At 39.8% G+C, this 16191-nt stretch overlaps 2 protein-coding genes across 2 annotated transcripts; one reads left to right on the forward strand and one right to left on the reverse strand.

Annotated features, from left to right (window-relative positions):
* The first annotated feature begins 9426 nt into the window (after positions 1-9426).
* LOC112118112 (olfactory receptor 6F1-like) lies at positions 9427-10389 on the forward strand. Its single transcript, XM_024216300.2, has one exon. It carries the CDS (start codon positions 9427-9429, stop codon positions 10387-10389), a length of 963 nt encoding a protein of 320 aa, XP_024072068.2.
* A 4348-nt stretch (positions 10390-14737) lies between these two features.
* LOC113406670 (olfactory receptor 5V1-like) lies at positions 14738-15712 on the reverse strand. Its single transcript, XM_026652478.1, has one exon. The coding sequence runs from the start codon at positions 15710-15712 to the stop codon at positions 14738-14740; it is 975 nt and encodes a 324-aa protein (XP_026508263.1).
* Between the last annotated feature and the right edge of the window lie 479 nt (positions 15713-16191).

A 16191-nucleotide genomic window follows, 5' to 3' on the forward strand; every position in this document is an offset into this window, starting at 1 on the left:
AAGTTAGGAATTTTAGAAAATTGATATGGGAAGCAACGGGGCACAAGAACAAATCTATAGTCAGCAGTGTTGATATATATATATATATATATATATATATATATATATATATATCTTTGATATATATATATCAAAGAATCCTCACAATGGTATTGATCCACTACTAGATAGAAACAGTATAAATATCAATAATAATATAAAAAGACAGAAGTGTTTAATAAATATTTCTAGTCTGCATTTGGGAAAGAAACATATGATGATAATAACACTATTTCTCTTCCTCTTGTATCTCAGGAGGATGATAAGTCACAGCTACTATAATTACACCTCTACCCCGATATAACGCTGTCCTCGGGAGCCAAAAAATCGTACAGTGTTATAGGTGAAACCGCATTATATCAAACTTGCTTTGATCCTCCGGAGTGCGCAGCTCCACCCCCCGGAGCGCTGCTTTACCGCGTTATATCCGAATTCGTGTTATATCGGGGTAGACCTGTAGTATATTTAGACATTTTCAAATCAGCAGGACTGGAGAACTTGTGTCCAAGGCTTTTTAAAGAGCTGACTGAGGAAATCACTGCTCTGTTAATAATGATTTTCAATAAGCCATGGAACTCCAGAGAAGTTCCAGAAAACTGGAAGAGAGCTAATCTTGGTCCAATATTTAAAAAGAGAAAATGGAATGGCCTAGGTAATTATATACCTCTCAGTCTGACATCAATGCCAGGCAAGATAACGGAGCAGCTGATAAAGGACTAAAGGGGTGATATAATTAATGTCACTTCTGTTGTGTTTTATGAAAAAGAGATCCTGTTAACTAATTGGCCATCTTTTTTTGATGAGATTACAAGTTTGCCTGATAAAGGTAATTCTGCTGATGTAATAGACTTAATAAAGCATTTGGCTTGGCACCGCATGATAATTTGAATAAAAATACCCTAGAGAATGACATAAAATCAACATTAGAGAGAAAAGGTGGGTGAGGCAACATCTTTTATTGGATGAACTTCTGTTCTTGACATTGACAAGCTTTCAAGTTTACACAGAACTCACAGAACTGAGACCTCTGTGTAAGCTCAAAATCTTGCCTCTCCCACCAACAAAAATTGGTCCAACAAAAGATGTTACCTCAGTAACCTTGTCCCTCTACTATCCTGGGACTGACACAGCTACAAAGCACTGCATACATAAAATCAATATGGCAACCATTAAATGGATTAATAGCTTACTAACTGATAGGTCTCAAAATGTAGTAATTAATTGAGAATCATCATCTAGCAGGTGTCTTTCCGGTATGGTCCTGTCACGATTGGTTCTTGACACTGTGCTTTTTAACATTTTTATAAACAACTTAGATTAAAGCATAAAATAATCACACAGTTGCAGATGTTGCAAAAATTGGGGGAGTGGTAAATAATGAAGAGGCAAGGTCCCTGATATAGGGAAATATGGATTGTGTGGTAAACTGGATGTAAGCAAATAATTATATGTGTTTTAATGTGATTAAATTTAAATGTATACCTACAGGAACAAAGAACACAGGGCATACTTACAGGATAGGGTGTCTATCTTGAGAAGCTATGACTTAGAAAAAGTTTGGGGGGCATGATGGATAACCAGCGGAACATGAGCTCCCAGTGAGATGCTGTGGTGTAAAGGTCTAATGCAATGCTTGGATGCATAAACAGGGGAATCTCAAGAAGGAGTAGAGAGGTTATTTTGTCTCTGTATTTGGCACTGGTGCAACCACTGCTGGGATACTGTGTCCAGTTCTGGTGATTACAACTCAAGAAGGATGTTGATAAACTGGAAATGGTTCAGAGAAGAGCCACAAGAACAATGAAAGGATTAGAAAACATGCCTTATTGTGATAGACTCAAAGAGCTCACTCTAATTAGATTAACAAAGAGACGGTTAAGGGGTGACTCGATCAAAGTTTTTAAGTTCCCAAATGGGGTACAAATATTTATAATGGACTCTTCAATTTGGCAGAGATAGTTCTAACATGATCCAATGGCTGGAGGTTGAAGCTAGACAAATTCAGACTGGACATAAGGTGTTAATTTTTGCAATGAGTTCAATTAATTATTGAAACATTCACTAAGGGCGGCGGTTCTTTTTTTATTAAAAAAATATTGGATTATTTTTTAATAAAAGATATGCTGTAGGAATTATTTTGGGAACATTCTATGGCCTGTGTTATGCAGGCTTTGGAATCTATGAATCTATGTATTTATGAAGTGGTGCTTTCCCCTGTTACAGGAGTGCTCTGTAGCTGCATATCTGTAAATGGTGACTAGATCAGGTGCTAGTGGATTGCACTCAAGTATATGCAGCAGAAATCCTTGTTATAACTTATAACTTATAACACTCATAGCTGTGGTGGTTGGGTTTTTTTTTTTTTTGAGACTGCTTTGTGCCCAGCAAGTGGGAGGAGTCAAATTATGGCATTTCTCGTTATTTCACAGATGGGGAAAATGAGGCTGAAGGAGGGGCTCAAGTAAGACACTGACGTTCACGAAGTGTGGGAAGCATTTGGAAAAGTGTGCCGGTTTCCTAGCTGTTAGTACTGGTGCTTTAACCAGGAGATGAGCCGGATGTAGCAGAATGTGTTATACCTTCTAGGGAATTCTGTGAAATTCTGTTCTGATCAGACATCCCCAGGGTGATGGGTAGGTGAGGGAGGAGTACAAAACATTCCCTCTCATGCAGCCAATTTGAGCTGCAGTTCATTAATACGGTAGGTAGGGCTAAAAGCAGGTCGGTGGTGATGGAAAGAGATTCTAACCGATGCAGATGTCTACAGATTTTACCAGAGTCTTTTGGTTTTGGAGTGGCAGATTACCATTTATAATAACAACACCTCACACTATCCCAACAGTGTAAAAAGTGGAAGTGATTTAGACTCATCACGCACAATTTAAGCCCCCTGGACATTGCTACAGTGGTGTAGAGTAACCTTCATGGAAATGAGTATCAGGTGAAAAATCTTCCTATAACTGATATATATCTAGTGTTGGGAAAAGCAAGATATACCTCCATACAATGAACCATTTTTCAGGAGCCACGACTGTTGTGTGTCCTTTTGAGAGAAAAAGATTGGGAACAAAGGGAGTTTTTATTGACAAACTCCATCAACAGAGCTGGTAAGTTAGACCCACTAGCCAGATACAGCTGGAATTGTAATTAAAAGTAACTGTATTGTGAAATAACTTCGCTTTTCTTGGTAATGCGAGCTAGTTGGAAATCCTCCAGCCATTCCAAAACTTTTCCTCATTGAGGAGTCAGCTGACCCATACTGGTAGAATAGGTACAGCTTACCCCTCGTGTTTAATATACTATAAAGTCTAGGAAGAACAAAAGGAAATAGTGATCATTGTACTCTGAATAATTAATAGAGCCAATTGATTTTTTTCCCATCAAATATGTGGCTAAAAATAAAAATATTTTAGTTTTCATTAAAATTTTTCATGTGTATTTTTGGGGTTTTCATAAAAAACATTTTTGGTAAACTAAAAATGTTCATTTTTAAATCAAAACATTTCTATGACAGGGTTGTTGGCCTACTGGATGGAGGGAAGCAGTATATGTCATATATCTTGATGTAAGTAAGGCTTTGACACAGTTCCCTATGACATTCTCATAGGCAAATTACAGAAATGTGGTCTAGATGAAATTACTATTAGGTGGGTGCCCAACTGGTTGAAACACTGTAATGAAATAGTAGTTATGAACGGTTCTCTGTCAGACTGGGAGGACGTATGTAGTGGGGCTCTGCAAGGGTCAGTGTTGGGTCCAGTAATATTCAATGTTTTCACTAATGACTTGGATAATGGAGTGGAGAGTATTCCGATAAAATTTGCAGATGACACTAAACTGGGCAGGGTTGCAAGCAATTTGTAGGGCAGGATTAAAATTCAAAATGACCGTGACAAATTAGAGAATTGGTCCAGATTTAGCAGGATGAAATTCAAGAAAGACAAGTGCAAATTACTTCGCTTAGGAAGGAAAAATTGAATGCACACCTACAAAATGTGAGTTAAGTGGCTAGGTGGTAGCATGGCTGAAAAAGATCTGGGGGTTATAGTGGATCACAAATTTAATATGAGTCAACAATGTGATGTAGTGGCATAAAAGGCTAATGTCATTCTGGGGTATATAAACAGGAGTGTGGTATGCAAGACGTGGCAGGTCATTGTCTCACTCTACTTGAGGCTTTAGCTGGAGTACTGTGTCCTGTTCTGGGTGGCACACATTAGGAAAGATGAGACAATCCAAATAGGAGACAATCCAGAGGAGAGCAACACAAATGATAAAAGATTTAGAAAACTTAACCAATGAGGAATGGTTTAAAAAAAAACTGGGCATATTTAATTTTGTGAAAAGACTGAGGGGGAACATCCTAAGAATCTTCAAAGAGGTTAAGGGCTTCTATAAAGAGGATGGTGATCAATTTTTCTGCATGTCCACTGAAAGTGGCAGCAAGGAAGATTTAGGTTAGGTATTAGGAAAAGCTTTCTAACTCTAAGGGGAGTTAAGCTCTGGAATAGGCTTCCAAGGGCAATTATGGAATCCCCTTCATTGGAAATTTTTAAAAACATGTTGGACAAACAACTGTCAGGGCTGGTCTAGGTTTACTTCTCCCTCCAACAGTGCAAGGGGCTGGACCAGCTGAACTTTATGACGTCCCCTCCCACACTACATTTCTATGATTCAGTTACCAGAAATGGAACTTTTCAGTTTATAAAAAACCTAAAATTGCTTCATGGAAATACTTTTTTTGCTGAAGTCTCCATGTCATCAAAAAGACAAGTTTCCATCCAAAAATGTTGAAATGGATATGGAAATGTTTCAAGGATCAGTAATGAATTAACCTCTTGAAATTTACGGGGTCAATAATTTAGCTGAGGCAAATAAAGAAGAATATATATGTTGTTAGCTGGCTTGTATGTGTGTGTTCTTTTGGGGTGCTGTTCCAGCTCTGTGCAGAGAACTGGTTTAGCAGACCTCGAAAATACTACCCAGTGTGGTTAAGTGCTGAAGGCTGGAACGTCGTTGCCTTAGTAACGCTGTCCAGGATGCCCAGTGCTTCTGTCCTTGGTTATTATTAACAGCAGATAAGGCAGCCTCCTCATTCAGCAGAGCTTGATGTTACTCATAAAGAAAGACCACAGACACAGTTCGGTGACAAAGGCACTCAGCCAGGCTTACTGCCCCTTAGGGACAGTATGAATGCCCTGGCTCTGTGGTCACAAGTACACTAACACATGAGTGCTTAGTAGCAAGGAATGGATCAGTCTGCAGTGGGAGTTTCTGTCATCCCCTAGGCCACACAAAGAATTAAGGCAAAGTATCCTGACATTTATAGACTAAGATAAACAACTAACATACACAACCTACACACCACCTTATGTATTAAATGTCATCTGTTTGTTACCTCCCCTTGCTCCTAATATCTTAGACCCAACATCCTTACTCATTGATTTATCAGACCATCTTAGCTTGTACTAGATTGGGATGTATCTGTACTAACTGGAATATATTTATGTAAATATCTAATATCTAGTACACTAGCAACAACTTTTCCGAGAAGGTCAGACTAATGGAGCCTATATCCCAGTATCTTGTCTTCTGATAGTAGCCCATGTGAGAAGCTTCAGAGGGAATGAACAGAAAAGTACAGTTTCGAGTGATCTATCCCCTGTTGTCCAGTCCCGGCTTCTGGAGGTTTTGGGATGTCTATATCTGAGATCAGGGCACAGGGCACAGAAGTAGGAATATGAACTCTTATGTTCTATGCCCAGTTGTCACAAAGTCAGGGAGGTGAAGTGATTTGGACAAATCACTTCACCTCCCTGACTTACTTGCCCCGATGTACAATGGGAACAATGATATTTGCCTAGTCAACCATTCACTCCACTGTGCCTTAAGTCAGGCCTCTAGCATACCGGTGTGTTTTGTGGATGAATAGCCATTATTTACATGTTGCAGCTGTAAAGAACTACACAAGTCCTAAGTATTATTATCTGTCTGAGGATGATTTCAAACTAACCTACTGGAAGAAGGACATTGCAGTTGAGATTCTCAAAGAAGCCTAAGGGAGTTAATCATCCAACTTCCACTGAATGTTCCCGACAGCTAGGTACCTGACTCCCTTAACCCCTTTGAAAATACCCGGCTACAATGATGATCGAGCATTTATTCTTCCTGCTATAAACTGATGTTTCTCTCAGCTCAGGGACAGATGGCCTTAGAATATCAGGGTTGAATGGGACCTCAGGAGGTCATCTAGTCCAACCCCCTGCTCAAAGCAGGACCAATCCCCAGGCAGATTTTTACCCCAGTTCCCTAAATGGCCCCCTCAAGGATTGAACTCACAACCCTGGGTTTAGTAGGCTAATGCTCAAACCACTGAGCTATCCCTTCCCCCCTTTGCAGAATGTGGCAAAGTACATGCAATAGTGGGGTGGGTTATAGGTTGTTTCTTAAGCATTTGGTATCGGACAGGGCTTGGAACATGATTCCTAACTATTGTTCTGGTCTAGCCCAGACTGGAAATGTTTGAATGGAGCTGAGCCCAGGGAAGGTGAGTGGAAGAGGGGGGCTGTTATGTGAAAGGGAAACTGAGAGCCATTGCACTGTACATCTGGGAAGCTGTTTCTTTGTTGCATGTCTCTACTTGTTTGTCTTCTGGATTGTAAACTGTTTGGAATAGGGATGGTTTCTAGGCTATGTTGTTGCAGTTTCTAGCACAATGAGGTCCCAAGCATAGGTGGGACCATAAAATTCAACCAGAAGACACATAATCAATAATAAACAGAATTGCTAGTTTCTAATGTTGTTCCTTATTGCTGAGAATTTGGGGTGAAGGTCTCAGAAAGGACTAAGCAGAGCTGGCCAGAAAACAAGAATTCCCTTTTGTGAAAAATGTCACAGTTTCACACTTTATTTTCATTGCAATATATAAAAAAAGGGAGAATCAAACTTGGTCCCCTACTGTGTCAATGGTGGACCAGATGCTATCTTCTGCCTAGGTCCCTAGGCCTCACTAAACACTGACAAATGCGCAGCTGGAAACTAGTCTGCTCACCTGGGTGTTAACATTGTTCAAATAGATATTAAGTTTATAAGAATGTATTTAGTGTTTGGATTTTATGAAATGCTGGTGAGTTGCTGCATGCCTCAATCTCACCTATAATATCTGAATCCCATTTTATGAGGATTTAAGTCTTTGCTTTGCAACTATGAAAGTGTTTGCAATTAATCTGGAAACCCCCACAGTCAGGAGAGGAGCATTACCAAGTGTGAACTATGAGTTTACCACAAGAGGTGTCATTTCCTGCCCAACAAAAGAAGGCCTGTAGACACCAGATGAACCATTGTGTAACATCAGTGGGCAAAAGACTTTGTTGATTGCTCTCCCCACACCCATGAAGAGGAGAAGTGCACAAAGCCTCATTCCCTCACAGTTTGAACTTTGGAGTAAGGGAATAAAAATCCCTGACCAGAAGGGACTTGATCACAATGTTGAATGGCATTTGGAGAGGACAATATTTCTAAACATAAGCAAGGGATCCCCAAGCTGCTTACCTTGGGTTGGCCCTAAAGCAGTGGTTCTCAAAGTCGGTCTGCTGCTTGTTCAGGGAAAGCCCCTGGCGGGCCGGGCCAGTTTGTTTACCTGCCGCGTCTGCAGGTTCAGCCGATTACGGCTTCCACTGGCCCCGGTTTGCCGCTCCAGGTCAATGGGGGCTGCGGGAAGCGGCGCGGGCCGAGGGATGTGCTGGCCGCCCTTCCTGCAGCCCCCATTGGCCTGGAGCAGCAAACCACGGCCAGTGGGAGCCGTGATCGGCTGAACCTGCAGACGCGGCAGGTAAACAAACCAGCCTGGCCTGCCAGGGGCTTTCCCTGAACAAGCGGCAGACCGGCTTTGAGAACCACTGCCCTAAAGGACATAGAAAGCTGACATATTACAGCAGCTTCTATCTCCTTTTGAAACCTAGGACTGTAACTCATTTGGAGTGTATGTTTATCTGCCTTAACCTTTTAAATAATTCTCTTATTTCTTTTTCCTAGTTAATACATATATCGTTAGTTTATTATAGGATTGGCTACAAGTGTTGTCTTTGGTGTGAGATCTAAGGTGCAATTGACCTTGGGTAAGTGACTGATCCTTTGGGACTGGGAGTTACCTGAATATTATTGTGATTTTTGGTGTAAGGCAAGCTGGCCTGGGTGGCAAGAAAGACTGGAGTGTGCAAGGGGGCTGTCTGTGACTCCATGGTAAGGCTGTAATAATGCTTGAGGTGCTCATGCTTGATAATTGGTTGGAGAAATCTAAGTATAGAACACACAACCAGTTGGGGGTTTGTGTCCTGGTTGGTCACAGTCTGCCCTGATTTTGGCCCTCATGTTAGTGAGCCAATCCAGACAACATAAAATCTACATCCCAAACAAGTGCCCTAACCACTAGGCTAGAGAGCTAATTTCTTTTTCAGGTTTTCATTTTGATCAGAAATTCCATGCTGGAACTGAGAAACCATCCTGATGAAATTTTCAGCTAAACCCGATATGTTTCCTTGATATGCTTGCCAGAGGATATTGTGAAGGCCAACACTATAACACGGTTAAAAAAAGAACTAGATAAATTCATGGAGGATAGGTCCATCAATGACTATTATCCAAGATGGGCAGGGATGGTGTCCCTAGCCTCTGGTTGTGATAGGCTGGGAGTGGGCAGCAGAGGATGGATCACTTGGTGATTGCCTATTCTGTTCATCCCCTCTGGGGCACCTGGCATTGGCCAATGTCGGAAGACAGGATACTGGGCTACATGGATCTTTGGTCTGACAGACTCTGGCCATTCTTATGTTCTTATGTAAATATTTCAGTTTTAACAAATTGGAATTTTTCAATGGGAAACAGTTTTGTAAAAAAAAAAAAAAAATTACAAGCTCTAGGCCTAAGTGACATAAGTGCCACTGAAAGTCAGAAGAGTGTGTGTGACTTAGGAGTAGAAATCCTAGAACTTTCAATGGGACTTGTGAAAAAAATGCCTACTCTGTCCTGAGCAGAGAGCAAAATTATTGTCAAGGTGAGGCATGAAGAGAATGGGCCAAATCCTGAGGCTTTCTCAGGGGTGAGTGGAATGGGGTGGATGGGCTAGATCATCAAGACAGAAAAGATACCATATTGTCAGCCACCCACTGCACCCTCGTGGGCCTTAGAGGACTGTTGAGTGGAGCTCTCATCTCTATTGTGGAGGTGGAATGTTGCACAAGGAAGGACGATGTTGAGTAGCACCCATTTTCCCTTATCTTCTATTAGCTTTAGTCCCAGATTTCTGGAGTCTGCACTTTAGCACATCCAAACATGTGTTCAACATGTTTAAATGTCTTATGATCTCTCATGTCTTTACAGATGGATGTCATGGCTGGGACAGAAATAAGAAACCAAACCAGCATGCAGAAGTTCATCCTCCTGGGCTTTCCCGGCACTTGGTATTTTCAGATATTCCTTATTGTGGTGTTTTTAGTTATGTACTTCCTAACCATCATAGGGAATATGTCCATCATAGCCCTAGTGAGGACCCACCCAAGCCTGCACACGCCCATGTATTTCTTCCTCTGCAATCTCTCCTTCCTGGAGATCTGGTACACCACAGCATGTGTCCCCAAGGCCATTGGCATCATGCTGGGCACAAGCCAAACCATTTCATTCACTGTTTGCCTCCTTCAATTGTTTTTTCTCCTCTCCATGGGCTCCACAGAATGTTTCCTCCTGGCCGTCATGGCCTATGACCGCTATCTGGCCATATGCCACCCATTGCGCTACAGCTCCCTCATGAACAGAACTTTCTCTGTTCATCTGGCCCTCCTCTCTTGGCTGTGTGGATTCCTGGCTATCTCTGTGCTGGCAGCTCTAATATCCAGATTGTCCTTTTGTGGCCCTAAAGTCATCAATCATTTCCTTTGTGACATTGATGCCTTGATAGCGCTCTCCTGCACAGACACATGCTTCGTTGAGCTTGCAACGTTCATTGTCTCAATCATTGTTGTTGTGATCTCATGCGTGATAACCCTGGTCTCCTACATTCACATCATCTCCACCATCTTGAGAATCCCATCATCTCAAGGCCGGCAAAAGGCCTTTTCCACTTGCTCTGCCCACCTCACCGTTGTGACTATCTGGTACGGCTCCACCATTTTTCTGTATGTCAAGCCTTCTGCACAGAACTCATTGGATTTGAACAAAACAATCAACATCTTTAACACTGTTGTAACTCCGCTATTAAACCCTTTCATTTACACTCTAAGAAACAAAGAGGTGAAGGAAGCAATGGGAAAGGCATTAAGAAGGATGTTAAGTGGTTTTGAAACACCATGGATTTAGTAGAATTGTAATCCAAAGGACCAAAAAATTAAATAAAATGTCTGAAGGTCTTGATATAATTGAATATGAAGCAAAAGGATTAAGTTATAGATTTTCAAAGGACAGCCCACTCCTTTTCTCTTTCAATTGAAGGTGGACACCTGCATCATATCTTAAACCCAAATGAAACAATTCCTTATAGTGTACGTCACTGTGTATTTGTTTTACAGCTTTCCTGAATTACTATAACAACTGGCTATTCAGTCACAGATGAGCTCAAGTGGGAGGAGGCAACTTGTTTTATGCTGAAGATTCCGAGATGCTAGGTTTCAGTGTCACTTAGCAGGATCTCTGTGTGTGCTCCCATTGTTAATTAAATTACGCCCAAAGGAATTAGGTTCCCAACTCTCATTGGTTGTTAGATCTAGATCAAGCTGCCATTTTCAAAGCAGCCCATGGGAATTAATTGCCCAAAACTTACTGAATTTCAATAGAAGTTAGGTTTCTAACTTTCTTAACTGCTTTGAAGTCCATCTTTCACACTCGAGCACTCCTTCTTATGTTTACAATATAAACCTTGTTTTCCAGTAGTGGGAACTTAAATGATGTCATAGAACTTCAAGGAAGAAGGCCATACCAGTTAAAAACTGACCTGGTTTACAGCGGAAGTGAAGGGAGTTATAAAAATTAAAAAGTAAAAATAATATATAACAAACAAAAGAAAGGGGAAGTTGATAGCATTGGGTATAAATCAGAAGTAAGGAATTGTATAAAATTAATATGGGAAGATAAGGGACACAATGAGAAATCTTTGGCCAGTCGAGTTTAGGACAATACTAGTTGTTTGTTTGTTTGTTTGTTTATTTGTTTGTTTGTTTGTTAATTATTAGGAACAAAAAGATATTGTCTCTTTCTAGATAGAAAAGCTATAATTATAATAAATAATGCAGAAAGTGCAAAAGTGTTCAATAAATATTTCTGTTCTCTGTTTGGGGAAAACACATGATATAGTCTTTTCATATGGCCATGAAAAAACTCTTTCTCTTCCACTAGTATTTCAGGAGGATGTTAAACAGCAACTACTAAAGTTAGACATTTTTAATCAGCACGTCCTGATAACTTGCATCCAAGAGTTTTAAAAGAGCTGGCTGAGGTACTTTTAGGACTCTTAATATTTATTTTCAGTAAGTCTCAGAGCACTGGGTGAGTGCTAGAAGATTAGAATAAAGCTAATGTTGTGCCAAATTTTAAATGGGTAAACAGGATGTCCTGGGTAATTATAGGCCAATCAACATGACCAATCTCAGGCAAGATAATGAAGTGATTGAAATGAGTCTCAATTAATAAAGACTTAAAGGAGGGTAATGTAATCAAATGCTAATTTACATGGCTTTATGGCAAATAGATACAGTCAAGCTAACTTGATATTTGTGTGTGTGTATAAAGTGTTTGGTTAATAAAAGTAATATTGTCAATGTAATATACTTAGACTTTTCTAAAGAGTTTGACATGGTACTGCAAGACATTTTGATTAAAAAACTAGAATAATATAAAATTAACCTGGCACAGAAATGGATTGAAAATTGGCTGATAGGTAGGAATCAAAGTGTACCTGTAAATGGGGAATTGTCATCTAGTGGAAGTGTTTCTCGTGGGGTCCCCAGAGTGATCACTCCTTAGCCCTACACTATTTAACATTTTTATCAATGACCTAGAAGAAAACATAAAATCATCACAGATAAAGTTTCTAGATGTCAGGAAAGTTGGGGGGAGGGGTAAAAGAAAAGAAGAATTGCCGAGAAAGCCTTTGATGGTCTGGAGTGGGAGTATCTCGGACATATTTTGGTAAGATATGGTTTTGGAAATCAGTTTTCTAAGGGCATATTAGTCCTGTATATTCAACCTGATTTGGTTAATGGTCATCAGTCCCCACCTTTTAATTGGTTATGGGTACAAGACCAGATTGCCTCTTACCCCCATATTGTTTGCATTGGCAATAGAGCCATTTGCAATAAATGTGAGAAATAGCCCCTTGGTAACAGATATCAAAGCATCTTCTGGTATAGAACACAAAATAGCTCTGTATGCTGCCCATGTCTTATATTTGTAGGATGATCCAGAAGTCTTGTTAAAGATGACTTTGGAAATTGATCAGATATCAGGCTTCAAAATAAACTCTGAGAAATCTGAAAATTTAGGAATGAATATTCCTGAAAGGGTCAAAACCAACTATTGTCAGCTACATACATTTAAATGGCTAAACATGCCTTTAAAGAATTTAAGAATAAATAACTGAGGAGAAACATAAAAATCAGTTTAAGGCAAATTACCCTCCACTATGGAATAAATAATAAAAGATTTGCAGGAATTGAACAAATATGAATTTTTTTGGCTAGGCAGGGCAGCTTCAGTAATGAAGAATGTTCCCCCCCATAAGTTATTATTTTTGTTTCAGTACATCCCTGTTGGTATGCCTGACATGACATTAAAAAGATGGCAGGTTGCGCTATTAAAATTCATATGGAAACATAAAAGACAAAGGGGGAGTTCTAAAGTTCTGTATAAACCTACAAAGAGGGGTGGATTACCTTTTCTAAGACATGATCATCTGGGCTAACAATAGACCAGCCAAATACTGGGTAAAAATCAAACAAGGCTGGAGCACAAATATAGCTATTTACAGTAATTGTTGGGTTAAAAAGAAATTTAGGTCATCAACATTTTTTAAAAATCACCCATTCATGTAGACTACTTTGGAAAAATTCCAAATTTGTTTTAAATTTCTGTTGCCGAGGCCAAGGCCCTCCCTTACCGGCTTTCATTAATAATCAGGAATTTATCCCTCAAATATATCAAAGTGAGTATTCATAGAATCATAGAACTAGAGGTTATCTAGTCCAGTCATTGTGTGTAAGAGTTGAGATTACTCAATTCGGACAGCTGTTCCTGAATCCTGATTTGAAATCAAACCAAAAGTTATGTAAGAATGTAAATAACATAAAGATCCTGTATTTTCAATATTTACAAGTCAAACATTTTACTGTGCAATCCGTGTCTATTTAGCCTTTTAACCACATTTGAGGAGCTGAATCAGGAGCAAGCTAGAACAAAATGTTTAATCTGTAAGATACATGCAATTTTGTTTGAAAAGGATGTTAATAAGAAAACAACCCAGATAAAATGATGGGAGAGGGATTTGGACCTGGATTGAGCGGAAATTGACCTGGATAAGTGGGTCTGTACACAGGAAAGAAGATATACATCTTCAATTTGTGTAGCTCATAAAGAAAATGCTTATGAATTAATGTGTGTATGGCATTTGACTCCAGTCATGATCCATCACATTTTTGCTACTAGGAAGTCACACTGTTGGACAGGTTGCAGGGAAAGGGGAACATACTTGCACATGTCGTGATTGTGTATAGGAATTAGCTGATTTTGGGAGGAAGTAATTAAAGAGATTCACTTTATGACAAAATGCCAGCTTCCCAGAGATCCCCTGGACTTCTTACTTAATGCTCCAGTAAAGGCTTTACATTTTAAATAGAACAACACGTTAATTTATTTTATTTAATTGATAGCAGTAATACTCTATATTGCACAATATTGGAAAAATATGATGTCTCCTCCTATGGAACTGGGATATTGTCAAAAATGGATTGTCCTTGTAATTGAAAAGCTTTCACACCAAGTACATACACAAGAGAAGCACCAAAGAGAGGCTAGTCAGGGTTAGACTAGATGACCCTTGTGGTCCCTTGTAACTCTATGGCTCTATGATTCTGTGAGAAGAAGGGCTCCCCAGCCAGCAAGCCAGAATCTTGAGTCCGATTCTTTGAATATTAACCTGACCCTGAATAAGTAATGTATAATGTAATAAGTTAAGATTTTATTGCAACTTTGCCTTAATAAAAAGCTTCAAAAAAGAAAAATATATTAGTAGTATTCACAGAAGGAAATGTTCAGAGATGCATAGGATAGTTTCTGGTCTCTTGAAAAAGACATGTAGACATGTCGCAGCGGTTCATTAGAGCCAATCCAATGGTAATTGTGAATGGAGTTCTTGCTTTCCTCCATTGAGTTATTTGTGAATATATGTTGATTTCTTTGAATGTTTTGCCAAATAAATTGGATGGTCAATTTCTTTTGCCTATGGGTTGTTCTTTCATGAGCTGGTCATTTTGACTCTTTTTTGAAATTCACACTTGATTGCTAACATCCATTGCTAATTTTGCTTTAGAGACATCAAATTTCTGAAAGCATTCCTTATACCTGCAGACTTTTTCAGGGCTTCTTGACCTCCTCTCCACTGAACCTCCAGAACACCTGAGATGCTAACTGCTCTCTGATTTCAGTCACTTGAGTCACCTTATGGGATATTGCTCTTCTTTAGGAAAGTGAACACTTTGCTTCCAACCTTTCTCAGGGCACCTTTGACCTCCTTGTTCCTCAGGCTGTAGATGAGGGGGTTGAACATGGGAGAGATGACTGTATAGAGCAGGGAGAAGGCCTTGTTTAAAGCTGGTGACTGGTTACCTACAGGGGCTCCATAAACAATAATGATGGTGCCATAGAAAATAGAAACAACCAGGAGGTGTGAGGAGCAGGTGGAGAAGGCTTTTTTCTTCCCAGTTGTGGAAGGGATCCTTCGGATGGTCAAGATGATCCTATAGTAGGAAGTCAAGGTTAGTAGAAATGGGACCAGGGTCACACAGGCAGACACTGTGAAAGACAGAAATTCAACCAAATGGGTGTCAGTGCAGGAAAGTTTTAACAGAGGCATGAAATCACAAAAGAAATGGCCAACCTCCTTGGAAGCACAGAAAGGCAATGTAAAAGTCAAGACCATCATTGCTATAGGAGTCAAGAAGCCAGTTATCCAACAACCAGCTGCTAGCTGAAGGCAAACCTTAAAGTTCATAACAGATGCATAAGACAACGGATGGCATATCGCTAAATACCGATCATAGGACATGACTGATAAAAGGAGGCACTCAGTGACTGCCAAAGATCCAAAAATGTACAACTGGGCTACACAACCCATGAATAAAATCACTTCCCTCACTGTAAGGAAATTTCTTAGCATCTTGGGGACAATGGTGGTGGTGTAGCAGATCTCCAGGAAAGATAAGTTACCCAGGAAGAAGTACATGGGGGTATGTAGATTGTGATCAGCTGCTATCACCAGAACAATTACGATGTTGCCGGACATGGTTATGGTGTAAATGAATAAAAATGTCACGAAGAGTAAGGGCTGCATTTCATGGAAGTCTCCAAACCCCAGAAGAATGAATTCTGTGATGGCTGTTTGATTCTCTTTTTCAGTTACACCAATATGCTCCATCTAAAGAAAAGGAAATGGACACAAAGGAAAATTAAGTGATTCATAGATTTCAAGGTCAGAAGAGACCATTGTGATTATCTAGTCTGACTTCTTGTTTAACACAGGCCAGAGACCATCAATGAAATAATTCATTTTGAACTAGAACGTATCTCACATAAATGTTATTATTCAATGGAACCCAGTCAACTACAATCCCCTTAAAGGAAGTACAGGTGACAAGAATATGTTTCATCTGAACCAAACCCCCAGCTCCAACCCTAGAAATAACAAGAATTAAAGAGAAAGAATCTCAACACACCCCATACGAGCATCCAATAGCATCAGAAAGTATGGGGGAAGTTTAGTAGGATTGTTTGTCTACTTCAATAGGGCTTAAGAAGAGACCCAAAAGATAGATCTAGCTAGCTAGCTAGCTAGCTATCATACCTACAGTAAGTACGATGAAGTAGAAACTGAATAACAAATACAGAAAATAGTAT

Source organism: Terrapene carolina, unplaced genomic scaffold (assembly GCF_002925995.2).
Source record: "Terrapene carolina triunguis isolate 2854851 unplaced genomic scaffold, T_m_triunguis-2.0 Scaffold116, whole genome shotgun sequence".
NCBI classification, from domain to species: Eukaryota; Metazoa; Chordata; order Testudines; family Emydidae; genus Terrapene; species Terrapene triunguis.